Source organism: Anopheles merus, chromosome 2L (assembly GCF_017562075.2).
Source record: "Anopheles merus strain MAF chromosome 2L, AmerM5.1, whole genome shotgun sequence".
In the NCBI taxonomy this organism is placed as follows: domain Eukaryota; kingdom Metazoa; phylum Arthropoda; class Insecta; order Diptera; family Culicidae; genus Anopheles; species Anopheles merus.
In genome coordinates, this window is record NC_054083.1 from 16,190,982 (window position 1) to 16,218,820 (window position 27,839).

A 27,839-nucleotide genomic window follows, 5' to 3' on the forward strand; every position below is an offset into this window, starting at 1 on the left:
AATTGATATGTGCTACAGTGCTGGCCAAGTATCATCGGCAACATCCACGAACGGAACAGAGTTCGCCGGATCCGCACCCGGGGCTTTCTGCCAAGCCCGCAGATACGCTTAGTCACTAAAACTTAAGCCGCTTTATTGGATTTTCCGGTTTCCTTGCACGGGAGTTTGGTGGAAGAAAACCCACCCCACCGGGACGAAGCTTACCCTTGTCAGCGAAAATGTTCATCCTCGTTCCGGTGGAAAAAGTTTGCAACCATCCTATACGTACATGCACACCCTCATTGTCAGCAGAAAAGTTACCACAGCAGCGAGGGAGATAGTTTTTCATGAGCCTTCTAGTAGAAGCTCTCTTCCGGAATTTTCCAGGATCATTCGCTCGAGATTCCTGTGCGCCTGGGTAGCGACAGTATTCTGTCGTGTTTGATGTTGCCATCGGTATGATGGTGTTTAGAAAATGTACCCCCACGGATTGAAAAGTTTTCAAATTTATGCCACCGCGGGTGAAGGATTTCAATTTCAGTGTTACCCCAAGCTATGCTATGGCAGACGCGGGTGTGCGCCTAATCCTTTGTACGAAATGTTTATGCTTAAGATTATGTGTCCCTGTAGGGGTTGTTGTTGGATAGTGTGAAGTAAACCTAAAATGAAATAAGCAAACTCCTAACCCCTCCAGCAAAACCAGACGCTGAAAATAATCAGTCAAAAGGTGGGTACAGTGCTCATCGCACATTAACACCTTTGCACATCAAAAGACAGTGTCTTTTCAAAATAGGGCTATATTATTTTCGAAACATTGGGGAGAATGTCGATTTATGATCACCATGACTTTGAGGGAAAGACTTTGTTAGCTAATTCCAACAAAATCTAAAAACTTTTTGATTTCAGCTGACTTAAATTAATAAATCAAGCCTAATTCGAATTTGATTTATTACGGTTGATAACAATAAAAATAATTAACAACGAGACGTAAAAAAAGCACTGAAATGTCAGAATTTTCAGTAAAGACACATTTATTGAAGAGAGATTCCGCAAAAAGATTCATTTCAACCTTTTCGTTCCCATTAGAACTTTTGTACAATCTAGCTCTATGAAAACTGCTTCATATCGCAGATCTAAGATCCATGAAGCACGTTGGATGACATTTTATCGCTGAATAGGAATTGTATCGAACAAACACAGCAGCAATCAGGATGACTACGAACAAAGAGTACGAAGAAATCATTCACATCCATTGGCTTTCTATAGTAAGCGACCTCAAAATGCGAAACCAACATCCAACTAGCTGGCGTATCATGATGCATCCTTACGACGAGTGGCGTATACTGACAGTGATAGCAAATTGCATCGCGTACCCCGAATCTAGCCAAGTGACATTCGCAGAATGGTGGCACGAAGCACTAGCGAGGTAATGGATTTCTCACTTGTTTTTCTGCTGTCGGTCGTGCAACTGACAAGCATGCGCTCGATATCGTTTTCTATACATGGCGTTACGAAACCTTTGTATTGTACCACTTCGCTATCCTGTGGCAGTGCTCTTTCCTCTTACCAAATTTAAGTTGATTTTTTTTAGTTGTGCAATTGTCAAAAGGGGCATCGATAGCTTGACGCAGCAGTTTACACTTAGTCCATCAATATTTTTCCAATGAGCTGCATGTGTCAATTAACAATCTTGAAATAGATATTTGAACGAATGATAGTCTGTTGGCTTTCATAAAATCATTAAATGGAGATGTTAGGCATTTCACTGGAGCACATGCAATTGGGTTGATGGCTTAGAACAGATGTCTGTCCGAGTACGGTTTGAAATTCTTTAGTACTTTTCAAATGTTATTGAACTGGTTTTATTGTACAGTTTTATTTCAGTATTTTGCTTCAGCTCTCGTAAATCAAACCATTTGAATCTCTCCCTATCATCATTACTAATGCTGTTTTACGTCACTAGAACTGGCAACATCTCCGATGTCTCGAAATGTTATCTCCACTTACATGACCTTTGCGTAAATGCGGCTACCATTACCACATACCATCAGCCTTTCAGAGATGTCAATTTTCAACCTGCGCTACTTCTAAGTTTTCTACCCATACGTGCTCCAGTTTCGAACATCGGTTGTGGATGAAGGTAGTTGCTATACGATTTGTCTCAGTTAAAATTCAGTACGGCACGATTGCAAAGATAGCCATCGGTACCATCAGCAAACCAGAGAAGATATCAACCGTCCGATCCATACTGCAGTATCGTTTGCGTTGATCTACAGCCACAGGCCGGATTGCTTACCTCCCCCAATGTAAAGAAGTCGTCGCTTGTTGTAGTTGCTAGAAAAAGCTGGTCTGGGGCTCAGATGAAAGCAGAAATGCACGCAGCAGGACGCTAATGGTACGAGCGGTACGCTGTACTTTGTGTAAAATGCAGGACGGATGGGCTGTCAGTTTGTTGAAAGTCTTTTATTCTGCCAAACGGTACAGATGGCAGCGTACCGGCAGCACTCACTGCACCATGATATTTCACCAGGACATGTTACAGTGGCCTCTTTCGACAGCACCACCCTAACCAAGCATAAATATATCGACAAACCGTATGTTGAATAACGTACGGCCATAAGAACGGCTGTTGATGAAGTGTCTTGAATGAACTCAAAAGATAATTCACATCTCGATTGCAGGCAACTGATGGTCTATTAAACCTTACCAATGGATCGTTTTGTACATAGTGTATAATGCAGCCATAGAATTGTATTCCAGTTATTTAACACTTTACCATAAATAGCGGTTCGCTTGTATGGATTGAATTGAATTCAAATATTTTATGAGTTAAGCAAATTAGTCTTTACATTCATTCTTCATCTTCTGAATACATGATGAAGATTGCTTTATTATAACAAAATTACAGAAAGCATGCATATCTATTGCTGCATTGTTTCTAATTCTAAAAAAAATTGGCAATTATTTTCAACGCAGAAAGTAGCTTTTTGACAGTGAAAGAGATTAAGGTAGAAAATCCGTTTAGTAGGGTTTCTAAAACCCTGTTTATTTAAGACTGTTCCGTATAGACGGTTAAACATGCATGAATTGATGTAGTGGAAGCTATACCCACTACGTCACATTATTGCAATTACAATTTCACAACACTTAAAAATATAGAAGAATTCAATTAAAATAACAGGAACATGTGCTGTTTTCCAGACATAATTCCAAATTCTACAGAAGTGACGTCCTTTCACAGTATTAAGTAGTATTAACTACTTTATGATAAGTGGTATTTATGGTAAAAGTTAAGTCAGTATCCATGTGAGGTCTTTAAATGATCTAATGAGGAGTAATAAATGATCTAATAAGCTTACCAAGCAAATTAGTCAATCAATGAATGATTGGATGCAATTTATCTGATCTTTCGATAGACGTAAACGGGTGTTACAAATGTTGGATTGGCCGAAAGATTTGCTTTTATACAGTAGAAAATGTAAGATATTTCTTTGTATAGAAATTGATTTGTGTCATGAATTTCATCCTTCATTGGAAAGGTTGCTAAGCATCTCTCTTCAAGAGTAATCTTACAAGAAGTAATTCACCAGTCGTGTAAAGTGTACAAATATATATATTTACATATTCATCAGTTGTGATAAAGTAAATTCTCATCAACCAGTAATGAGTGTGCAAAGGAAAGCTCTGAAACACCTTTTTACAAACATCTTCGCGTGTATCAACACGCTCCAGGAAGGATCAAAAAGGTGCGCTGCAAACATCACGATGTAAGCATAACAAAGGCGTAAAGCATGAACACATAATTGTAATTTATCTGCAAACTAAACACGAATGCTATCTGCGCAGGACGTAGATACCAAGAGTATGACGTTGCCTTTGCACATTTTTATTCAAGGTACGGTACAATCAGGTAGATTGAGGAAAAAACTGAAGCAATCAAGAAGGCTCCGCTGAAGAAAAAAATGAAATAAAAAGTGTGAAAACAAAATGTACCTTCCAATAGACCTTCCCATTGACGGGAAGTTGATTTTTCGTTCCTGATTCCCGGGTAATGGGTAGGTAGATGAAGTGTAAAAATAACTTCCCACCAAGGACTATTCGTGGCCCTTGAAGCACTGTGAAAAGCTCTGGCTTGCAACGAAAACGGCGGGGTAAAGGGGGCCCAAGGAAACAAAACTTTTCCTTCCAGCTGAGCTACCCGTAGCTTGGAGTGGGTTTTCCTTGTGCCATTTTTTTTCTTTTTTTTTGCCATCACACAACAGCATCCACGCTTCGCTGCAGGGGAAAATTTTGGTTTTGGAAAATTCATTTAATTTTATATTCGTGCTTAGCGATCGGAACGCGGTGGTATCTCTCTCGCTCGCCAAAATGCTGAACCATCTCGGGCGAAGCGGTTCGCACAAATATCTTTCACTTTCCTTTTGACTCATGGGTACAAAAATGTTCACCTACACCACATAACCGCGTAAAATGTTGTGATGTTTTATTTGTTTTTCTTTCCCCCCCCCTCCCGTACGGTTGCGGTTCGTTTCGGATTTTGGGCGGAAAATGTTGGTATCGTTAAAGTCTGGTGTACAGAATGTTTGGCTAACGAGATGCTTGAACGTGCATCAGTCACCGACCAAGCGTACACAGGTTTAAGGAAAGCAGAAGCGCAACTTCAAAGACCAATTGACAATTCAAGCTGAGTGGTTTTGATGCTTTAAACATTATGTTTTCTAAAGAAGAGTTAGATAAAGAGTTTACAAATACGTGTGCGATACGCAATTTTTCATTGCAATGCAGTGAAAATGCCTGAATATTTATTTCTTATTGATATGCTGTAAAATAACTATTACTTTTCTAAAAACAAGCTTGCCGTACAAGGTATTAAAAAATCTCTCTTCAGGCCATTGTACATCTTAACTTCAGCATGGTTCTGCAGTATTTCTGCGTGCTCATTCAATTCAAATTTTTTATTTATTTTACAATTATTTCACGGCAAATAGCAGAACTCACGTAATCAACCGTATTCCAAATAGAGAAAAAACTTTTCATCAATTTTCCACCTTCATTAAGCAAACATAGTAAGCAAACTCTTTAACATGGATAAAGGTAGATTTCAAAGCCACCCGGCAGATGGCACCGTAACTAAAAAGAAAGAAAGACTTCAGCATCATTCTACACAGGAATGAAGACCATTCCACTCACATACAAACGCCCGAATCATGCACCAATGATCACCTATATTCGAACAACACATATTATCGCCAGGATAAAAAAAAACTCTTCCCTCTGAAGTGTAGAAAATACTCCTAAGACATTTTTCTGGTTCGATGCCATCACTCGACGAAAGGGCAAAATCAGCGCATGGCGAAATGAAACTGAAATCAGAGGGTTTTTATTGCCCTGGCAGACAACTTTTAATTTCAATCGAAGAAAACTTTTCCTCTCGTATGTGCGTTGCTGCTTGCTTACTTCTGTCATGCCTGTGCCTGTGTCTCTGTTCCCGCCATACGGATACTACCAATCCAAGAGTTGATATCTCATATTTACCTTCAATTCGAGTAAAAGTTTAGCGCGGAAAAAGTTGTTCTGGGAAATAATTTTCCTGATCGGAACCGTTGACAGTAGAATAGTTGTGTAAGTTGGATGGAACAATTGCGCTTTAACTGGTATAAGGTAGCGTAGAATTGAAGCAGAACTGTATTTACTAAGCGAAAAATCTTTTAGGAAAAATGCTTTAAAATGGAAGCCAAAAAAATAGCAAAACGAAACCAACAGTTCGTTTAAAGTAATGCACGTCAGTGACATTTTACAAGCAATTTTGGGAAAAACTTTTTCAACTCGGCAACACTATGTTGGGAATTATATAAAACAACTCTCATAAAGTTAGTAAAAGGGAAAACTCCATTCTAGACGAAAATGTTCTAACCTGCGTGAACCGTATGGTTACATCCTTTGGCGTAATAGCGCAAATGCTGAAAACATCGTTCCATTTCTCGGCAAGGCGATCAAATGTTACCCACCGACCGTGGCCGACTGTTGGAATCATGCAAAGGCTTCATTGTGCAACACCATCCAACCAACATCACCAGCACGGTACGCAAAAAACACATACACACACATATTTGTTTCTTGCTATGCTCTTTCGCCCTCAAGTCTGTTCGGACACCGCGTTCACGGATCGAGTTCATTAAAACAGAACAAAATTGGCATTCCAAGCTGACACGGAATTCCGAATTCAATATCGTCGTACTGAGGCGCATTCTTTTCTGCTGGCTACTGCCAGCGATGGGCAAAATTTCACCCCATCGTTGCCACATGTCTTGCCGGTTAAATGGACGTTTCAGAGAGTAAAATACTCACAGAGACTACGAACTACGGTATCTTGACTAATGCGGAAGAAGACAAACACAACTTGAATATAGAAGAAACAAACAGGTGATAAAAGTAATGGGGTGATTTTTTTCTTGCGCTGAATCTAACTAATGGGAATGTTAATGTAAAAAGTGTGCGCATTCAGACATGCAATTGTGTAAAGGTTTTTTTTTTCATCGACATTATTATTAAGATACAATATTATAGTAAGATACAATTGAAACGAATGTTACAGAATATATTCTGCTCTCCCGATACACTACGCAGTTTTCATAGTTGTCACTCAAGGCATAGTTTCGCAATCTGTAAAATCGAGAAACTATGTAAAGATTTTCAAGCATATCACTGGCCCGATTTCGATGAAGATCGAAGGTGATATGGTGCTGAACAGAATTGTTTTAAGAAAGCAATTTAGTAAAACGTATAGCTGGCGGTCCCGTAGTATAATCATCAACTCGTACTCGGACTTAACAACCAGCCCACCGTGGGTTCAAACCTAGAATGAATCTTCCCCCTTATAATCATTATAAATATAATTAGTTTATTTGCTGATTTTTTTAAATTAAACAAAACGAAACAAACATTACTAAGCATTGTAAAATGTCGCTTTTTTTAAATTTTTTACACATTGATTATCGATGTCTCTATATAGTACAGTTCAAATACAGTTAAACGAGGAAAGTGAAAACTCCTGTTCAAATGCGATTCGATCCGAATTTGTTTAAAGTCAAACAGCGTGATACAATTCTGCCAAAGAGCGTAGCATACAACCCACACTATACACATATCATTTAGTTGCTTATCTTACCTTCTTCGCAGCGCTGCCCTGTCTTGCCGAAAGCACACAGACAACGCATCAGTGACGACGATCCTTCCGGCGAAATGTAACAGGTACCTTCAGAGCCGCAATCAAGTGTGCACGGTTGGCTGAAGCGATTAATGGAGAAAAAGAAGGAGTCGTTTAAGTTACACTAAATAAAACAAATTAGATTCTGCTGCGTCTTAAACGAGCATATGAAACAGATCCCAAATCAATGGCAAAAAATCCGATGAATTTTGCCTTGAACCACAAGGCGTCTTTTTCTATTCCTACTCCCACCCAGAGCTCAAGTTAATTTGATTTATTTTAAAAAGCATCAGTAATGAGTTGATTTACATAATGCAATCGTTTAACAAACGCCACCAACGAATGACGTCTGTGTTTTCAGTTGATTTTGTAAATATTTCCACTTGGACGGAAATTCTATTTTTTAATGAGCTAATGCTTCAAATTATTTCACTAATGAAAAATGTTTTCAATATGATAATAAGCAGGCACATTAAGGTGCACTATTTCAGGCTCTTGGTTAGTTTTTTTGTTTAGTTTGAAACAAATTTAGTTCTGTATGAACGGATTTGATTTTCGTCACCTGGATGATCAATACGATTTCAATTAAATGTATTAAATGTCACAAAGTTAACTTAATAAAGGAATGCTAATTAGAAGAGGTTCACATGCGATACTTTTGCAGTAAATGTCCTCTGACCATTGGGGTAGACATGATCAAATAGTACAACAAAGTTCTAGTACACCAGAGAATGATACAAATTATGCGTCTACCCAATCTCGACCTACCTTATCGCAGCACCTTCTGCTGTTTGCTGTGTTGCATTAGTGCGAGGCTCGGCTGGCATTGCCAAACCGTCACCGCTGACGCCCTGCATGATGGGCTCGTGGGGACTCACGACACCGCGCCCCATCGCCTCCGGAGGTAATTTCCCTTCTCGCTGTGTCTGCTGCATTCCCTCGTCCTCCTGCGAGCCAGCCAACAACGGTAGGGCCCTTATTTCCGATGCACCGTCGTCATCATCATCATTGTCCTCGTCAACCGCCAGCAGTGCAGCTGACGCCGATGACACTGCCATATCCGGCACACCGGCTCGCTGCCACCGACCCCGGTCTTCATCGGAAAGGGGCGAGTGTAATGATATGCCACTGATTTCCATATCACTCGCCAGTGGCATATTGCTGCTGCCAGTGCCAGTATCATCAACGCCCGTACCCGGTCCCTTTCTGCCAGCGGATGTTGCGTTAAGCTTTCGCCGGTCACTGCCGGAAGCGGAAGTCTTCGGATGCTGCTGCTGGTGCTGCTGCTGCCGCTGATCATGCCGCATGCCATCACCGTACGCCGTCACCAGCGCTGGCAGGCCATCATTTTGGATGGATTTTTCCTTGCGGCTTGACGAGCGGGCGCGGCCCTCATTCGCATTCGCCGATTGCTTCGAGGACGGTTCGAGTTTCCAATTACGGTTTGCCTTTCTTCGCGCTAATTCATCGCTCTTCGCGTTGATGCTGTTTGGGTTCGCCCTCGATGGGGGTCGCGCTTTGGTGACCGCTCCCTGCCGGTCTCCACTATCGCCCGACGTCGTTTTCGCTTCTTCGGCTCCATCGTCATCGTCGAACGATTTCATCGATATGTGAAGATCGGATATGTCGAGTTTGGCGCTGAACGATGCACCACGCTGATAAAGGACATCCTCCTCGCCGTTCGATGCGTTATCGTCGCTGGAGGTAGAATTGATTTCTGCAAGTGAAGCAAAAGTACAATGGTGGATTGGTGAAAAGAAAGCAAATTAAACGTGCCATTCATATTCAGCGGTAAATTGATGCAGACGTTGATATTTGCCGAAGATTGATGTTCTCAGTATAGTTTAAACCTTTTATACAGCTTTCCTGTCAATGTAGAACATTGTTTTCGATTGATGTTAATAAACAGCCTATTGTATACATTGCCATTGGAGCTCATTGAAACACTAACATCTAATTTAAATCGATTTCAAAACATACACAGATGGGCGGTGAAAGAATTCCACCACAGTGTTATGGGTAGATCCAACAGTTCCTGCTTAGTAATAAATAAAAGTCAAAAAGAAATTCGACCTAAAATCATAAACGTTTTCGTGTTTGTGGCCCCACCCAACACACTACTCATTCTCATTTTTGTAGGTGCCATTAAACACATTACAAATGATTTAGCATAAAACATAACATTTTTTAAATAAAATTAGGCAGTTGTTCTTTTTCCAAATAAATCACTCTCAATCAACACCATAAACTTAAAATGCTTCTTTTAATTTCATATATTTTAACTTTTCTTTAGTCTTCCAAGCTCGCTTTTCATGGATTTCATTCAAGCCTAAGAAACATTTCATGTCACCCACACGTATCATTAGAATGCCACGATGCGATAATGTGACAATGTAAAATTATGCATGTACATCCACTGCCATTGCGGTGTAATGGAGGGCCTACCTTTATCACAATGAGGCAGATTGTCTGACTTGCAAAACTTGTTCGATTTGGAATTGAACCGAACCGCACCGTATGCTACATGACGCTCATTACGACAATCAATCACACACATAGCCCACACCGTCCGCCGTTCCCATCCCAACCACCGGCGCGACCCAGTGGTGGGTGCTGAACGTGAAAAGCGACAATGTTGGATGTATCCAATTACTCAATTACTGTTGCCGGAATGCTTCATTGAAGAGCAATATCGTCGCACCTGATGAAAGAGGCGCTGACATACTAGCCAAACAAAATGACTCGAAGTTTCACGTTCGCGCACGGCGCTGTTTGCCTAGCTTGATGAGTCGATCATTTGTTGCCAATTCCTCTCAACATGGCTGGATGCTTTTGTGATGGGAAATATATATACACGCACATACGCCGAACGGCTTCATTAACTTGCGCCAGCGTAATATTTGCCACATTATCGTCATCATGGGTGGGTGCATAAATAGGCGGGCACCCCTATTTTTTTTGTTTTGTTTGCATGTGTGATGGTTTGCATTAATTGGCCCTTTCCAGGAGTAGGTTTAATCGAACGTTATACGCTCCAACACGCGAAGGTGCACTAATTACCGTGACCTTTGGCGTTGCGTTCGATCGGCTCATTCAAATCACGTACCCACCGGTGGCAAGCGGGCATAATTCGTCGCATTTAATGGACAGAAAAATTGAAGTACATAAAATTAGCCCCCCCCCCCCCCAAACCATTTTACCCTAACTTTAAAAGGGAGGGAAGTGAATTAAATTGAATCGGGTGAAACTCAGCCAATTCAATCGAGGGCAGATGGGCGGTTAAAAATTTACATCCGTTAAAGTCGGCAGAGAAAGTCGGCTCCCGCTTGCTGCTCCAACCTGCTGCTGCTGGGTCACGCTGAGACGCTGGAAGTGCATAATTATTTGCCTCGTGCACTTCCGAACGGCACACACACCAGGGGAACAATTGCTGCATGATGATCATGTTTCATTCGTCATCTGCCTATCAATTAACGGCTAAGCGTAATTAGTGAATAGGCCTAGCATCGAATGCGAAAATGGGTGAGAGATGAATAATTATCTCATTGTTTAGTAGTAATGTTTCTTCGCACTGCTGCATGTGCGTTAGTAGCCACTGATAAAGCGTTGTTTAAATTTCCAGTGTTTTGTACCTGATTCAAGAATGTTGCCATTAACTCGCGCTACTAGTTTATGGGATGAGGCTTTTCTACATAAAGAATACTGTTGATAAAGTTCGAACTCCAAGTATGTGCCAAATGACCCTTGAATAAAGTAAGATTTATATTGAATGAACGAACGACGGTTTATGACTGAGTGAATGTTTTTCAAGCACATATTTAGATTTGTTTGGGAACTGGCACTATTGATGTTAATTTTATAGCGGTAAACATCTGAGCATTCTCTCGCATTAGAAACGGTCCGATTGTTTGTATGATTGCCGTAAATATACTTACTAATTATATTAATGAGTAAATAACGATTTATAATAAGTAACTCACAGTGCTTAGCAAAAGTTCAGTAGTGCATTTGTATCATTATAAGACACAAAAAACCCAACGCCAACTATACAAGTTGGGGTAGTACGTGCACAAAGAATAACTGTACAGTGTACTTATAGCGCGTGGTCGATCCGGGGGACCTTAGTCTTTCATGGACACCTTCGGAACCACAGAACCCATCGAAGGTCATCCATACCCACACGACTCCACGGGGCTGCTTTGCAGCGCCGCGAACCGTTCACTCCATTTGGCGCCTGGCACGCACTGGTCGCAATGCATGCAAGGCCCGGCCTGCCACCGGTTCGAGTGTGAAGGAGATGAAACGATTGCAACACAACCGGTGCTCAGGCAAAGACGCGCGCATGTTCAATGCTGAGAGATCTTTTTGTGCTTCATGTGTGGTGCGCCACCAAACCGTCTCGGCGGGGAGATGATCCATTTGGTGGGTTCATTTAAGTGAAGGAGACCCATGAACACGTTTAGCTCGTAGCTGGTGCCGTCAGTTGTGCTACGGAGTGCTCGGTGAGCAGATCGGTTTTATGCATTGGTGTGTTTTAAGCTAAGCCTGATTGTGCTGAACGGATATGGCCACCGAAGTGCCCTACTTTACGAACGCCGAAAATGGCTACGTCCCGGCCAAGTTAGCCCACCGAAGCGCGGCCAGTAGCCAGCCGCTTCGATTGCTTCGTTTCGTCGTTAACCATGTCATACCGGACACGGTAAAGTTCCTGCTGCAGCTGATTCCACTCGCGCTCAGCGGTCTGGTTGGGCTCGTACTGCCGAGCAAGAAGAAATCAATCCACGGCCACACCGCCCTCGTTACCGGCGGTGCAAACGGTTTAGGGCGGGCGCTATGCCTTCGATTGGCCCGGGAAGGCTGCCAGGTGGCCGTGGTCGATATCGATCTGGCCGGAGCGCAACGGACCGTAGAAGACGTGCGTGCGCTCGGCGTGAAGGCGGAAGCTTTTCTGGCCGATATTGCCAACTACGAGGCGGTAGAACGGTTGAGGCTAGAGGTGGAATCCAAGCTTGGCCCAGTGGACGTGCTGGTCAACAATGCTGGCCTGCTGGCGGTGCTTTCGCTGAGCGAAGGCAAACCGGCCGACCTGGAGCGCATCGTTAATGTTAATCTACTGTCGCATTTCTGGGTAAGTTTAGTAAGAAAGTTCGTTTTATAGTTGTTCTTGATAAACCAAATGTTGTGTTTTGTAAATAGTGAAAAGACTTCATTGGTGGGTTTTGTGAGTAGAAAAAAAATCAAAACAAGTGATTAACCTCTTCGCAAATGCTGTTTTTTTAAAAAAGGACAAAATGTTGTTTAAATTGGTATTTTTGTGCTTCATTAATTAAACGGTGAGGCTAAAAAAATACATCTAAAATTGTTGCATCAAATTATTTTTTTAATAATGTAAATGAAAAAAAAAAACATGCTTTATCATAATTTTGTATCATTTAACAGAAAAAAAGAATTCGGCAATCTTGCTGAAGAAACACAGTTTTCAAAATTTGTAAAAATTTAAACATAAATGAAGCAGATATGAAAATATGGAAATGATAGACACAATTAAGCACAGTAAGACATATTTGCCTATTTATCGATGTAAAGTGCACATCATGAGCGGGGCCCATCCGCACCTACCGGGTCCTAAAGGATCGATCATTCGAGTCGACTCGCTGGTTCATCAGGTGCACGAAAACGTAAATGATTCCGACCTGTCGATTCAGCAAGTTCTGGAAGAAATTTAAACTTGCTTTGATCTGGTTTCGACCCATATTCACTGTACCTGCTGATCGCAATCGTTTATGTTTTTCAGTACCTAGTGATCTTTCGGGTCGACCCATTATCATTACCAACACAAGTTGGAATCCGAATGCCGATAGTGAAGCTAAACTCAACCGACTTTCAAAAAACAAAAAATAATCTATATGCATCATGAACATAACATTAATTGGCTAAACAATTTTTCGGTCCGTCACCCCTTTAATACTCTCAGTGCAATACATCAATACTACCAAGCTGTCAATAAAGTTTGTACGTCGGAATCGATCTTAAACCAAACACGTCTCCAAAGTTTCAGGTCCAAGTGAATGTGGGAGTGAAATGTACCAAAACTACATTGTAAATAGTGTACCATAAAATTACTGTGTGAAAAAGTAAAAGGAACCTGGTGAGCACCCCTTTCTCTATTCTGTAACTGGTTTATGCACCCTTAAGTCCTTGCATGCAATCACGCTTGCCTTTTTGCCTGTGTGTTAATCCTTCCCCACTCCTCCCGTTTGAGCGGGTTTTTATTTGCACCATTCAGAATGTTTTAATATTTTGAGGTTATTTCCTTTCACACAAACACATACACCTAGACGATACGCGCTTTCATGCCAGGCATGATCACTAGGCACCGTGGTCACATCGTCGGAATTGCTTCGATCGCGGGTAAGTAGTGAGCGACGGGTCAGTGCACTCTGCACCAAACTCGAGCACCAGCACATTCGCAACCCTTGCGATTGCCCTGCGCGCCAGGAAACCGGCACCAGTTTCGGGCCGGTAGATCAAGGTCGACTGGTTTGTTTGATCCAGAATTAATGAAGGTCTACCTTGCAGCCTACTTCCCGGTGGGACGCTTCATTCCGTACACGGTGACAAAGTACGCTGTGCGGGCACTGATGGAATCGCTCAACAGTGAGCTGCGTATGGACGGTTTGCAGAACACGATACAGACGACCTGTGTCTATCCGGCCCTCATTGCCACCCGGCAACAGTTTATGGATATGCTCGACAAGCTCAAGTACTTGGACGATGCGTGTGGGAGACGCTTAGCCGCAGGTGGAGGAATTGAGATGATAACTGTTTTCACTGCATTTTTAGCTTCCTGAAGCGTTTCTACGTATTCACGCCGGAGCAGGTGGCTGAGCAGATCATACGGGGCGTGCTGATCAACAAGCGAGAAGTGTTCGTGCCGAGCATTATGGCATTGTTCAGCAAGCAGTTCGAGTAAGTGTTGCAAACGGTCCAACTCCCACCAAACCGAAGGAAACGCTCAAAGCGTACTCTCTTTGCAGATGTTTACCGGCAGGCCTGCGGCACCTGCTGGTGTCATGCGTAATGCGAGGGAAAATACCGAAGCTAACGGCACACTAACGATAGAGGTCTCCCCTCTTCCAACGCCTTCAAGCAACCTTGAGCCGAACAGTCTAGGCGTACTGGCATCATTTTTCATCGGCAAAAGTGCATCCGAAATAGATAGCAATTATGCAGCGCCAATGACGCAACGTCCAACGTACAAACAATCGCAACATTGGTTCAAACCCAATTTGTCCCACCACACCGTTAACCAATAATAAAAAATACAGCATTAATATCGCTCACACCGTGAGTGAAATGTGACTGACCTTTGCTTATGCAAGCACTGACCACTTCCAACATGACCGCCTTGGGAGGCTCTGGGCTCTCTTCAGTCAATCGAAATGACGATGACATTGAGATTCGTTAAAGATGGGTTTCAATAAGCTTGGCTCACAGTTGCAGTATGTTCTTGCTTTGACGTGCTTATTATTTTATTTCTTTTCTTTGCTCGATTCGTAAAATTTCAACAGACCATCCGTACGTTCGTCGATGGAATGAAGCAGCGCCAGCGAGGATACATTCTTGCCGTCAGCTCAATACTGGGTATGCAAACTGCAGCAAAAATCGCCAAACGAATCTGCATCCTTGCCCTTCAATGAAGGAATGTTTGATTTTTACTTACCAAAGACTGTACTTACTAACATACGTTCTTGGTGTGCCGTTGAAGGTTGTCTACCAATGCCGCGGACAGTCTCCTACGTTGCTACCAAGTTTGCAGTACGCGGGATGATGCAAGCATTACAACGCGAGTTAACGATGGATGGTTTCGGGGAGACAATTGTAGCCACTACCCTATTTCCAACGTTCATCGCCACCAGAAAGGAATTAATGGATCTGTTGAGCGAATTAAGGTAAGCACATTTTGGGCACCATGAGTTGTAATTGTTATATTTATTAGTACAACTTCTACAGACTGCGTATAGACGCATCATTAAAACGCTTTTTATTATTTTGATTTAAACTAATTCTTCTTACAGCTTGGATGAAAAGCTAGCCATTCTGACGCCTGAAAATGTGGCAGACTCTGCTATCGAAGGAATGTTAAGAGGACAGGTCGACGTCTATGCCGCACCATTTTTCATCCGGTTATTCATGTATCTAAGCGGGTAAGATCTGAAGCAATAAATGCATTCTGGAGCAGACCAATATTAATCATTTCAATTATTTCAGAATACTTCCTCATGTACTAACCAGTTTACTGATTCAAACAATAATGGGAAAAGTTCCAACGCTGATGGACAGGACCAAGAAAAATTGGAGAGCAGATTGAGAAAAAATCAAAATATTTCCTAGAATGATAGTTTGCGTCAACAACAACCTACGTTTTTCGAAATGTGAGGTGTTTCCTTTACCAAAAATGTAGGGTTCCTGAAAATCTATTTTCTTATCGAAAGAAAACAAAATGGCTTCATCAGATGAGCAGTTCCGGTTCTAACTACTACAGCTACCACTCATACGGGTATATTATGCTCGCCTGTTTGATCGGCGACGCAGTACATTTGTATAATATGATCGTGGGTTTAGACACACCGTCAAATAGAGTCGCGCCATAAAGCCAACATCGAAGATACTCGATGAAAAGTCCATACTAAAACAAATCTGTTGCACGGCAATTTTGTTAAAGTCAAGTGCCTTTGACATTGAATCCATGACGTGCATGTTGTTAAGAGATATTGAAACAACTTCATACATAAACTACTCACCCTGATCGACCCTGAGACTGAAAACATATCAAGTATAACATTTAAATTATATATACTGACTTCTGCCCAATTTCAATAGTTTGAAACATTCTACGACCAGTTATTAATTTGATGAAGTATAATATTTTTAAAACGTGTCAAATTTCATTTTTTGATTCAAAACTTAGTCGTATCAAATAAATTCGTAGTCTATGAATAGGTACGTTGAGTGTTTAAATTTTGAATAGAGCTTTTAATTACATAAATGGTTAATTGTGCTATATTTCCATTTATTTTCTTTATTTTTGTATTATTATTATATAACTATTCTTATCTACATATCTACATAATTTTACTTTTTGTAGATCTGCTCATGATTTCCTTAAATAATTCTTTACGATAACATAAATTTTACAGGGCACAAGAAGAACGATTATTTCTTTGAAGTTTCTTGAAGATACCTTTATCTTATTATTGGTGTAACGGCTTACGCGGTCATCCTGTCCTTTTAAAGGTTTTCGAGTCCTTTTCGTACCATGCAGCCGGATAGTTAGTCCTTGCTACGAGCGCACGGTCCATATGAGGTTTGAACCCACGACGAGCATATTTTTTTAAATTATGCGAACTGATGACTATACCATGGTTCCATTGTTGATATATTTTATCTTAATTTATAGCTTTAGCCTTTACCAATGCGACTTCATCGCTTACCCTGAGTAAGAACAATGGCTAGTAGATTTGATTGTATGCATTATTTACGATGTGTTTTTCGTATATCATCAGTCATAGGTTTTTACGCACGTTCAGCTGAGAAATGGTGAGCAATGAACAAATACAAAAACTACAAATGAGTTTTCACATGATTGCTATACAAATAAATAATGTTTTCGTTTCTGCTTTTAGAAAACTTTCACAATCGGAAACCCACAATATTTTCCTTCCATGTTGTGGTTGCAGCAAGCACTGTTTTGAGAACTTTCCACTTAGTAAGTTACTACATTGCACACACAAAACCATTTTTTCTCGGTCCTTCCAAACCAAAACAACTGCCGGGTGGGCTGGCCCGTTGGAGCCCATTAACGGTAAGTTCCAGTGGGTAGGGTTAGAAAAAAGGGTTTCGCTAACGCACTGCGAGTCATTTGCAGCTGCAACTGAAGTTTGCGCGCCACAATTCGCGATCAGTTACGCTTCGGTGTTTGCCCGGAGTGGTTCAAACGGAGTAGCAAAATCAAACAGCACCGTCACGATACTTACCCTGCGCAGTTATACACACACACTCACAGAGAAACACACACACACGAGTGCTATCGCGATAGAGACACAAGCAGCGAGTGCAGTGTGTGCAGTTTTGTGCAGCGCAACATTTCAGGGCAGGCGCAAGGCAACACAATGCAAAGTTTACATAACATCGGCCAAACGCCGTACCAGAAGGCGCTAAGTGGAAAGCCCACATCCTCCAGGGCAGGGGCAAGTCTGGTCGAGACGCTCCGCTTTATCGCTTCGGTTGTGCTGGATGTGGTGACATTTTTTGTCCTGCTAGTACCGCTCGTAGTGCAGTTCTTTGCCGGGCTGACGCGCAAAGCAACGAAGAAGAACATATCCGGCTGGACGGCGCTCGTTACTGGCGGTGCGAACGGACTCGGCCGGGACATCTGTCTGCAGCTCGCCCAGACTGGTTGTCATATTGCCGTGGTCGACCTGGACGATGTCAATGGTGCACAAACTGTTGCCGACGTTAGGAAGCTGGGAGTGAAGGCACAATTCTTTAAGGTAAGGAGCGATGAAAAACGGCAGCCGGCCTCCGGACGCTTGGTCAAACCCAGCACACAAAGGGGTGTGTTGTGTGTTTGTTTTGGTGTTTGTTTTGTCTGCGCTTTTTTTTCGCTTGCTGCACACCTTTCCGGGGGCTCACTATTACCTAACATCGCCCTGCCGCGTTCAAACTAGCTCGGTGGTATTGAGCAAGCGCCAGTGCACCAGTGATGGTGCACATAACCGGCGTAATCAACTGCAACTAGTTTTGCCCGGCTTATTCCACACGGTGCACTCGGTGTGTCGTTGCAATGCCCTGCCATTCACCTAACATACAGCGGGGACTGATGCGGGACTAATGGGGCACGTTTTCCCGTTTCCTTATCGGCAGGCCGATGTTTCCTCGTTCGAGGCGGTAAGCAACCTGAAAAGGGAGGTGTCGTCCAAACTGGGCCCGGTCGATATTCTGGTTAACAATGCCGGTGTCCTGCCATTGATGTCCTTGCGCGAAGGCACACCGGACGATCTGAAGAAGGTGATTGAAATCAACCTGCTGTCCCATCTCTGGGTAGGTACACGGTGTGGACGAGTATTTTGATTACGAACTGTACACAAATTAATTGTCCTCATTGCGGCTCGCTATGTTCCGTGCCGCTCGTCCAATGTGCACCGCCAGACGCTACGTGTCTTCACGGATGATATGATCCAGCGAAAGCGAGGTCACATTGTGGCCATCGCATCAATAGCCTGTAAGTACTATAAGTTGCGCTGTTCTTGGCATCGGTTGGAGAGTTAACCGCTTGCGCTACTCATCCCACAGCGTACCTGCCAATCGAGCGCATTATTACATACGCCGCCTCCAAGTACGGCGTCCGTGGCCTGATGGGTTCGTTTGCCAGCGAGCTACACAACGAGGGCGTTGACGATATCGTTAAAACCACAACCGTCTACCCGTGCTTCATCAAAACACGCCTCGAGCTTATGGATGCACTGAAAAAGATGGGGTAAGAATAGCACACTGATGGCTTTTTTTGTCTAAACAATCGTTTTTTTCCATATTTGTAGCATAAAAAATCGGGTTCCCATCATGCGTAGTGAAACGGTGGCTCGAGCAGTTGTTGGTGGAATACTTTACAACAAGGCGCACGTCTACATACCGAAAGTTGTTGGACCTTTCGTTGGGATTTATGAGTATGTTTAAGGATGTGCATGCATGAAATCAATATGTATTAACTTTTTTTATCCTTCAGAAATCTTCCTTTTAAAGTAGCACATTTGGCCAAAAGATGTTTGCTCAGGACCAGCATTCCCAATGTCATGGAGCGATAGTTTTGCAGCTAACATTAAACTGCACATTGTGTCTTCAAGCCATCTGCCATCCTGTACCTTATGTATCTATTAATTTTTCGCAATACAGATGTCGTTGAAAAGAAAACTGAATGAATTAAATCTTTACCTTTCTTTACGCTGCTGTTTGGCCCATCTTTTTTACAGAAAGAATAGTTTTTTTTATTACAGCAGAACTATGACTCAATAGAAGCGAATTAAATAAATGTTAAAAATTGGTATTCAATTTTGAACAAATATTCAATACATGAAGTTTATCTTCTTCATAGACACCAATCTCGATACAATTATAAGACACTCAATTATCTTCTAATTATAAAGGAAGTAGCCATGTACTGTTATGGTGTGGCTGTTCATATAATGCAGATGAAATTAAGTGGGTTTCAATTATTAATTACCTACACAACTTTAAAAAAATTGATTTCATAGAGCCTAAAGAATAACTTATATAAGTAATACGGCAAAGCCGTTCCTCCTGAATAAGCAGAATAAAAAAAACTTAAAGAAATGTTGATGTTCATATATAAATGCTCATCTTGCATAAAAACATACTTTGAAAACAGCTTTAACAATCGTATCAATAGTTATCAAATAAAAACTATAAAAGCTGAACAGGTAAGCTATGTATCGAAAGTTGATGTCCACTATCCATAATAGTAACGTGTGGTTTATTCATCTAACACAGCATGAATAATTTGCTGTACTAGTAAGACACGAAAAAAAGAAAAACTGTAAAATATGTTCTATAATTATTTCTTAAATAACACAACTATACATTGACTGTTTGTAATAGACGTATAAAAGCGTTGTTCTAGATTTTCTGAAAATGATTTGATTTTTTTTTTAAATTATTACATTTGTTTAAAATACTGTTTATTTAGTTAACAGTTTTACCATACAAATTCACTCAAATTATTGATTTTAAATGATTATGCTGTTTTATGTAGCAAATAAAAATCCGTCGACTCATTTCATATCATAATGCAATAGGAAGAGACACAATAGATCAGTTGTTAAAACTGTATTCTTCTCACGAAGCACGATGAGTGAATAAAGTTAACGATTATTGTTGGAGCGTTTCTCACCATGAAGCATCATTTGTGGTAGCACGTAGGTGAAAAATGAGAGTGAGTGCTGCTGTAAAAGCACTCGAAAGAACTCGCGGTGAGCATGGTGGCAAGTAAACAGCATCAAAACTTGTTTTGCTGTATAACATATTTTATCTGTGATCAATATTCTTCAATTCTTAAAAAAAAAATAGTTCTAATTTTTATTCGTTGATAAGAAACAAGCAGTTTACAATCACTGAAGTTGTCAAGTTTAAAAAAAACGCATTGGGTGCCTTTTTTAAACACACGTGGCTAGATAAGTCGTTTCTTTTTAAAAATTATCAATGCTGCACCTTTCCGAAATTGAACACGATAGTGTGCAGACCTCCAATGTTCCCACCTCTCACGCTCACCACAGCAAACGACAGCTTACCTCCACGATCAGGTTCGCGCCCAGGTGTGCACTTTTGCTTTCTGAGTGTACCCGCGATCGGTCACAGCGTTCGTACATCGTCCGTGCCGATTCACTACCCATAAACACACCGATCGTGCGTGATCAAACCAGCGCAGTGAGTGAAATCGGTGAACAACCAGCGGTTGTATTGAAGTGAAACAACAACCAGTGTCTGCGAAGCGAAGTTAGCGTTTCTTCATTCAAACAGTATCCACCGTTTCTGCAGAGAGCTTATGGATCATATTGTGCTTTGAATGCGTTCGAAGATCAAGTGGTTTGTGAGGTGGAGTTCAAGGTGCTCGCAAGCGGAGCAGCTGTAATATTAAATATTGCTCAAAACACAAAAGTGAACGTTGTGACACGATTGCATACATCGTGGTGCGCGTAGCGTTACTTGACGGGGGCGATCTGTCAGCAGTGTAAATCGAATGCTGTAACTTGAGGTGGTAACCGATCGTACCAGCGCGCTGTACCAGGGCATTACATCTTACCATGGAGGTGGCGTGGCGTTTCCGTATCATATTTGTGATGGCCTTCGTAGTGATCATATTCGGCGACCTGCTTGGATATGGCGGGGCCCGTAAGGAGCCCAAAGATAAGTCGCTCCTATCCGGCTTTACCGAGGTCGAGGCAAACACGGCCAAAATGATTCCCACCGGAAAAGAAACTGCTACCGGTGCTCAAACACGCTCCAGTCCATCAAATGGTAGGTGACCAGAACCTTGGAGCTTGGGTGATAAATAAATAGCTTCGACAGTGTAAAAGGGGTACAATGCATAAAACGTGCAGAACCGTCACATTTATTACTTATTACCGTCATTATTGCCCCGCCCTGCCTATGGATGAAATGCGTTTTTTATCAATTTGGTGTCGTGTGTGCGCCTTGTTTTTTGTATTTGCTTCACAGAAATCAGTAGCAATGTGGACGGTGACTTCGATCAGGACCAGGACACGACCGGCCTCTCGGCGGCAGAGCTGGCAGCGCGCAAGGAAAAGCTGAAAAATTCCCTACGCGAAGCGTGCCTTCCGAAGCTGCTGTGCGAGATGGCGGCCAAACCCAACTACTCACTGAACGTTCGCGAGCGGGATCTGCTCTCACTGATAAGGTAAGCGCAAGGACCTGTTCGATGCAAGACGATGCTGCGGGAACTTCCACTCACTGCTGTACAATCGTGCGTGCGTGCCTGCGTGAGCTTACATCGTTTGTGGGTCTATTGTGGGTCATTGAAATGAAAACCAGTTTTGACTGCTTCTCGGTGTAGCCCGCGAAGCCCCGTTCGGAACTGGAAGTGAAAGGGAAGTTGCGCATGCGTACGCAAGTACCCCGCGCGATCGCTTACACGCCACAGCAACTGCATTGGAACGGTTCAATAACATTAGAGCCTGCCGAGGGTGCTGCAATCGAGAAGCCGGTAGAGACCGATTTCCCCTGTTTGCTGCTTTGTTTACTGCGATGGAAATTGGTTTATTCCACTGTAGATTGGCTTCGGTGACAAAATTGCTCTAGTTTACGAGTGCATCTCACCTGGACGATGCAATCGCCAAGTTTCTCTTTACAATGATTGTATCGTAGCGAGAACGGGAACGATCTTGTCGACGAGTCGCCGTGTGCTGGAACATTCGAATGCGGAAGCATCGCACTGACGCAATGAAACACACAAAAGCCCAAATGAATGGTCACACATCTAGAAGCGTCTTACAGCCCGCTCCACGCCTGCCAATGCCTGTCGAGAGAGGAAAGTGTTACGAAGAACGCCCTTACTTCTGGAAGTTTGCTCAGCGGAGTTCACTTGTAGGTCTCGATCATCTGTGGCACGTGTGCGAATGAATCGATTGCTTTATGAGCGTGGAAGCAGACGATGACGCAGCGATCCTTGGTCGAACCACAACATATGAAATTGTTGTGCCTTCGCAGACGGCTCCGGATCCGGAGGCTTGATGCATTACGAACGCTATGTGAGCGATAAAAAAAAAACACTCTCTTACCTCCTCCCCCTCCAGTTTTAGTTCATTGGAGCAGAGCACATCCAGCATCTGGTTGTAACATTTTATTTCCCTCGGCTGCTCAATGAGGCTTGGACACACTATATTACATCACTGTCAACCAACCAGTTTTCTCGGAAAGAGCAAAAATAACACAAAAGAGTGTGAAAAAAAAATCCGTAATACTGGATGGTAAATGTAACCGCAGGGCCCTTACATGGGCACTGGTTAAAGGTCAATAGTTTCGCCAATCCACGCGATTTCCATCAATTTTGGGTACCATGCGAATAATGGCCAACAAGCATCATTTTTGCACTTTTGTTTCTGTTTCTGTAACCTTGAGCGTGGTGAAAGTGACGCAATTCGCTCTACATGTGGCTCGAAACGTAATCAATATAGGTCAAGGCCAACAAAAAGAAAATAAACAATCTGACGGTTGTGCTTTAAAATGTTATTTTACAAACAGGCGCTGATTCGGGGGGTTCGTGTCTTAAGATCACTCAAGTCTCAATGTTTGTTAGTTAGTGCCGCACTAAACGAAATTAAGTGTAACCACTTCATCCATCGGAATATGCCCACGAGACACTAAAACGCCATTCGCATGCAACCAGGACTCGTGCATTAGTATCTGTGTGGATTTAGACTCGAATCGATCGAGGTCAGCCACTCAGGCCAACGCCGATGGTAACGTCAACCAAGTGCGTTGGTCGCTGCTGTTGTTGTTGTTTTGTTGCCCTCTCTTTCTCTTCCACCGTTTTCCCACCCTGTCGCACCATGCAGTAGGGGGTCTGCTATGAATTTCGAACAACGACGACCATCCCGCTCTTGTGAACGAACTAGGTGTACCGTGATCGTAGCCATTTCGGTAGCGTCCACGCTACGCTGGGCCACACTTTACATCGGTCGCTCACTCGCAACCACTCACTTGGGTCGGGGCGTTGTTGTTGTTGGCCACCGCAAAGTCTACCGCTGGATAATTGAGCGGTTTGTACGCAAAACGCTGTGCCGCGAAAATAAAGCCACCCGTTCGGTGGCGGCCATGGGTCACTCTCTTCAAAACGCGCTCGGAATGACAATCGGAACGGCTTTTTTCGGACGTCGATCGACGTTGGTGGTGGTCTCGCCCTCCCTTTCTGTCCCTTGCGTTGGGTTGCGTGAGGCGCGTGAGGCAATGTAATGTGCGTATTTGCAACGGTTGAGTAACACACGGTCAAACTTTCGTTCGCATTACACTCGCGGTTTCTTTTCCGCACCGTTGGTTAAGGCGTGTTGCGTCGTTTGCTTGCAGTTTTTTTTGTTTCCTTAATCAAATACATTTTTACGCATTTATATTGTTGTTAAATGTCGTTGGTTTTTCTTTTTTTTTTTTTGAACAGCAACATTGAACTGTCGCTATAATAAATCATAAACTACCTTACTTAATAGAGCCACTTGCTGCTAGCATTTAGTCCATAATTGTCAACCGTCAAAACAACACAAAAACCCTTAAAACAAACATGGAATTGGCAAAGCGAATCACTGATTTTGGCATGATTGCAACCACACACGGTAGCAAAAGCGCACTGCTTGATGTCTCAACAGCTTCCTCACCTTGTTCTGCTGCCCGTTTGCATTCAATCGTCGCGAACCTTGTTCACCTTCGGTGTTGTAGCCACGCAAAATGTGAGCCAATAAAATGTCATGAGCGTCGTGAATGGCGTTTGCTGAATTTCGATAAGGCGTTAGACGATCGAACCAGGCGCAATGCTATTTTGTCGTCTGGTCGGGCTGGGTTGAAACGTTTGAGGTGGTTTTAGTTTTCTATAACTCGATAGGTGCCGTTCTGAAATTTCCATACAGGGTCGGACGAAGGGTCAACACAACGCAGTGTTATTGGTGCTCCTCCTTGTTCGAGAACCGTTTGTGGCACGGCATCTCGTAATGGAATTGTTAGCCAATGGTGGAGTGGCCTAAAAATAAGTTTTTATTTCCTCTCTCGATTACTGCAAGAGATTTTCGCTTCCGATTTCCTTGGTGTGCGTTCGAGAAGATTTGTTTAAACTTCCTGCCATGAATTAGCAATTGGCCAGGGACAGATTCAATTTTAATGTCGCCTGTGACAAGCAAGGATAAACGTTTCATAGTTTACAGCTTGTATTAAGCGTACACGAAATGGAAGAGGAATAATAAATAATTCAAAACAGACCATGATAGAACAGTTCAATTTCTGTTGTTGAATTTAAATATTTCACTTCCTTGTTTAGTACTGACTTTTGCAAATTATTTAAAGTAAACAAAACGAATAACACCATCCACGGCAATAACAATGTATTACAGGTATAGCGAGCCCCTTTAAAAACCGAACTTACACAATTTACCATAACGCCCTCCAGATCTGGCCGCGAAACAAATGAACGAATTTCAACCAACGCCGATCATCGCTTTTTCTCGCCCCGCGCAACAACCGTATAGCGCAACGTGCTCCGGCACATTACATAACAATCCGGTTCCGTGGTGTTTTCGGTTCCACGCGGTGAGAAATCATCTGTTCACGGGGTGCCCCACAGCACAGCCCAAAACTTTGTGCCACTTTGGCGCACGTGCTCTCTCCCATATGCTTCGTCTTGGTTGCGTGTTGAGCGTTTTCTCGATTCGCCCGGACTCGGCGCAGATTGTAATCTTCTTACCGCCTGCGGGACAGTTCAGCATCGACAACTGACTGCGCACCCCGATAAACCGCCCCCGACACAGCTTGTGTACCGCGTATCAGCGATCTGCGAAAACTAAGGCTCGATCGACAAATAACGACGCATTTAATAATATGGAATAATATGTACAGTGTGTACTACACACGTTTGACGGCAGCTACTGACAAGCTTTTCTAAACTTTTATTTTTCCCTCCCCTTTCTGGCAGGTCTACCACCTTATCGCTGACGATGGCTGTAAGTCCGACGAAATGGCACTTTGCGGCACACATGGGCCAGCTGCTCAGGGACGCAGGTGATGCGCTCGTGACGCCGATCGGATGCTCCCATCTGTGGCCAAGCTGCCCGTACAGCTCGAAAAAGCTGCTCAAGCTAACCAACGTGGTGCACCTGAAGTAGGAGTGCGTAAGCAACGGAACCACCACCATTCGCAAGTGAAACAAGTCAAGTCAAGCCGGGCGCCTATGCGAGCGCTGTGTGAGTGTGTTATATTGCATTGCGTACGCACACGATCGGTGCGAGTTTATGAGAAACTGCGCTAATGCTTGCGTCTCGAGCAGCGTAACACACCCAAAAACTGTAAATTTGACCAGCAACTAGAAGCATAGGATTTACGGGGGGAAAAACCTTCAACAATCGCTTGGACTGTTTTGATTAACATTCCAAAAAACCCGACGCCTAAAGCACCCGCTTCCGCCCCGTTCCGTTCAACAATCAGCATACAGCAAGCCCCATGCTTTCTTTCGCCAAACGAACCAGAAAACTACGGAACTGATCGATTTACTCCCGGTGCAATGTGTAACGATGCGTTCAAGAGTCAATTGTTAACGCCCGAGGAAGTCATGTTGCTGGCATTTTTTTAATGTAACGTTTTTCCCCCTCTCGAAAAACAAGCGCATGCAAACAAACAAAGTATTGTGGAAGTTCTGCTCAGCAATTTGCAGGAAGTAGTAGGAAAGCGGTATGGAAGACAGCCGGGGTGTTAAATACAAAAAACCCTGCCCGTTGACCTTACACGGTTGATTAGGTTTAGTAGCTGATGCTCTCGGTTATTACCCACCGCGTGTTGTTCCAGCCCACACCCCACTACAGCCAATTCCATCTTCGCTTTTTACCCGTTAGCACCAACGCCAATTGGACTTGTAGTGTAAAAAGCAAGCGCAAAGCTGCTAACAAAATATGGTACCGATTTTTCACGGCTAATGCGCTAGATGCCGGCTGCCGTCACACTCATCTTAAGCCATCAATGGTTTACGATTTTGCTTGCGTGCTGGTAGAGCGTGTGGCTCGATTGTGGCAAGTTTCAACGCGCCTAACGACCGCGTACGTGCGCATGATTCGATTACGAAGCGCCCACTGCGAAGGCTAATTTGTGCATTTTTATGCGTGCGGAAATGCGTACGGAACAGGGTGATTGTTCATGCGTGTGTGTGTGTATGTGTGTGCTTGTGCATGTACATACAGATATACAGATGTTACATCGTGTGCGCGTAACATCTACCCGGAACCACAGTTAAACAATTCGGTGAACCGTTAAATGTGATCGATAAAAGGTTGTCAAGTGTGAAATAATGGCAACACTGTAATAAATCTCGCTAGCGTAGGTAGGTAGGATATGAATAAATTATCTTCCACCGGGTCAGACGTAAAGGGACGAGCCGGTCCGATCAGGTGCAGTGGATGAGAGAGAGGGAACAAAAGTGAAACTGAAGAGAAAACAATAATTAAGTGCACTTACCGGTAGCGTAAAAAATAGGGAATCGAAATACTTTTAGGAAACATGCCAGTCGGTGGCAATGAACTGTTGTAAATAAATAACTTCTACAATGTTGATCTAGTGTATAATGTAAAGCAGGACGGTACAATGCGTGATAGAATGTAGCGAAATTGCGTCATAGATTTTCTACGACAACCAGCGCCGCCGTATTATCCCTGTCTGTTTAGCCCAACGCTTCACAGAGTAATACATTCTAGTGAGCAAATTTAGCTTCTAGAAAGTGACCGTTAGAAGCGGACCATTTTATGATTATGCACACAATGTTTAGAGCTCGATAAGACCACGGAGGAAAAAGTGATTTGCTTTGTTTTAAGTTGTGAATAAAATTGCAAGCCACCCAAACGGTGTAAACGCTGGCTTGGGCAGGAGAAATTTTACCCGAGAGCTCACTCGAGTGCCATACGCGTCGTATCGTCTGAGAGTGAAATACAGTAACGTACATTTAAATTCTAAAAGTTTCTGGCGTTCTAATTCACTGTCCCTCCTTTGCTGCACTTTACACTGTTCCCGGTACGCTGACCATTTTGCTCTTCACACTTCTGGCCACGCCGGACCAGATATCCATTTCCCGGACACACCGCGACAAGCACGCAAAGCGCAAAACTTTTCACCTCGAAACAGCGAACCCGGCATTCTGGCCGGGAGAAGATTTATTGCATTCAACAGCTTTCAGCCGTGGCGTGCATGTGTGCGCTATCTGCCAGCCCATTGCTCTCATTTTCCCTGATTCGACGAAAGTTTTTCTTCCCGAAAGGTTTGGGGGGATTTGGTGCTGCCTCCCAAATGGTAACGCCACCGATTCGACAACGGGTCTCGGCTATCA

General features: G+C 43.1%; 4 protein-coding genes across 9 annotated transcripts in view; 3 read left to right on the top strand and 1 right to left on the bottom strand.

Moving 5' to 3' along the window:
• LOC121591332 overlaps positions 1 to 27,839 on the bottom strand; it is a 136,791-nt gene that overhangs the window by 50,053 nt on the left and 58,899 nt on the right. For all 5 annotated transcript variants that reach the window (XM_041911708.1, XM_041911712.1, XM_041911710.1 and 2 more), the window contains 2 exons: positions 7,955 to 8,903; positions 7,148 to 7,266 (listed from right to left, as the gene is read on the bottom strand). In XM_041911708.1, the coding sequence (XP_041767642.1) occupies positions 7,148 to 7,266; positions 7,955 to 8,903 (1,068 nt within the window). The remainder of the gene's footprint in view (positions 1 to 7,147; positions 7,267 to 7,954; positions 8,904 to 27,839) is intronic.
• On the top strand, positions 11,670 to 16,785 carry LOC121591333 (uncharacterized oxidoreductase YoxD-like). Of its 2 annotated transcripts, XR_006004529.1 has the most exons (6): positions 11,670 to 12,314; positions 13,525 to 13,597; positions 13,766 to 13,949; positions 14,030 to 14,155; positions 14,224 to 14,830; positions 14,955 to 14,978. XR_006004529.1 is itself a non-coding variant. In XM_041911713.1 (5 exons), the coding sequence occupies exons 1-5, from the start codon at positions 11,751 to 11,753 to the stop codon at positions 15,555 to 15,557; spliced, it is 1,050 nt and encodes a 349-aa protein (XP_041767647.1). In that variant the 5' UTR covers positions 11,670 to 11,750; the 3' UTR covers positions 15,558 to 16,785. The 2 variants fall into 2 exon arrangements, 1 of the variants encoding a protein (XP_041767647.1); XM_041911713.1 differs by lacking the exons at positions 13,525 to 13,597; positions 13,766 to 13,949; positions 14,030 to 14,155 and adding exons at positions 15,265 to 15,393; positions 15,458 to 16,785 and having other exon boundaries at positions 14,758 to 14,830; positions 14,955 to 15,138.
• LOC121591334 (uncharacterized oxidoreductase YoxD-like) lies at positions 16,978 to 19,212 on the top strand. The gene is made up of 6 exons (XM_041911714.1): positions 16,978 to 17,739; positions 18,113 to 18,289; positions 18,398 to 18,470; positions 18,542 to 18,725; positions 18,787 to 18,912; positions 18,972 to 19,212. Exons 1-6 carry the CDS (start codon positions 17,359 to 17,361, stop codon positions 19,048 to 19,050), a joined length of 1,020 nt encoding a protein of 339 aa, XP_041767648.1. The 5' UTR covers positions 16,978 to 17,358; the 3' UTR covers positions 19,051 to 19,212.
• Positions 20,597 to 27,471, top strand: LOC121591335. Its single transcript, XM_041911715.1, has 3 exons — positions 20,597 to 21,277; positions 21,479 to 21,677; positions 25,449 to 27,471. Exons 1-3 carry the CDS (start codon positions 21,064 to 21,066, stop codon positions 25,636 to 25,638), a joined length of 603 nt encoding a protein of 200 aa, XP_041767649.1. The 5' UTR covers positions 20,597 to 21,063; the 3' UTR covers positions 25,639 to 27,471.

What these genes read in the sequence shown, in the direction of transcription:
- LOC121591333 (XM_041911713.1), top strand. Translation starts at nt 11,751, where the DNA reads ATGGCCACCGAAGTGCCCTACTTTACGAACGCCGAAAATGGCTACGTC. An exon ending in ATCTACTGTCGCATTTCTGG is followed by an intron (nt 12,315 to 14,757) that starts GTAAGTTTAGTA and finishes AAATTTCAACAG; the next exon opens with ACCATCCGTACGTTCGTCGA. An exon ending in TTATTCATGTATCTAAGCGG is followed by an intron (nt 15,394 to 15,457) that starts GTAAGATCTGAA and finishes CAATTATTTCAG; the next exon opens with AATACTTCCTCATGTACTAA.
- LOC121591334 (XM_041911714.1), top strand. Translation starts at nt 17,359, where the DNA reads ATGCAAAGTTTACATAACATCGGCCAAACGCCGTACCAGAAGGCGCTA. An exon ending in TGAAGGCACAATTCTTTAAG is followed by an intron (nt 17,740 to 18,112) that starts GTAAGGAGCGAT and finishes CCTTATCGGCAG; the next exon opens with GCCGATGTTTCCTCGTTCGA. An exon ending in CCTTTCGTTGGGATTTATGA is followed by an intron (nt 18,913 to 18,971) that starts GTATGTTTAAGG and finishes TTTATCCTTCAG; the next exon opens with AAATCTTCCTTTTAAAGTAG.
- LOC121591335 (XM_041911715.1), top strand. Translation starts at nt 21,064, where the DNA reads ATGGAGGTGGCGTGGCGTTTCCGTATCATATTTGTGATGGCCTTCGTA. An exon ending in ACGCTCCAGTCCATCAAATG is followed by an intron (nt 21,278 to 21,478) that starts GTAGGTGACCAG and finishes TTTGCTTCACAG; the next exon opens with AAATCAGTAGCAATGTGGAC. An exon ending in GATCTGCTCTCACTGATAAG is followed by an intron (nt 21,678 to 25,448) that starts GTAAGCGCAAGG and finishes CCTTTCTGGCAG; the next exon opens with GTCTACCACCTTATCGCTGA.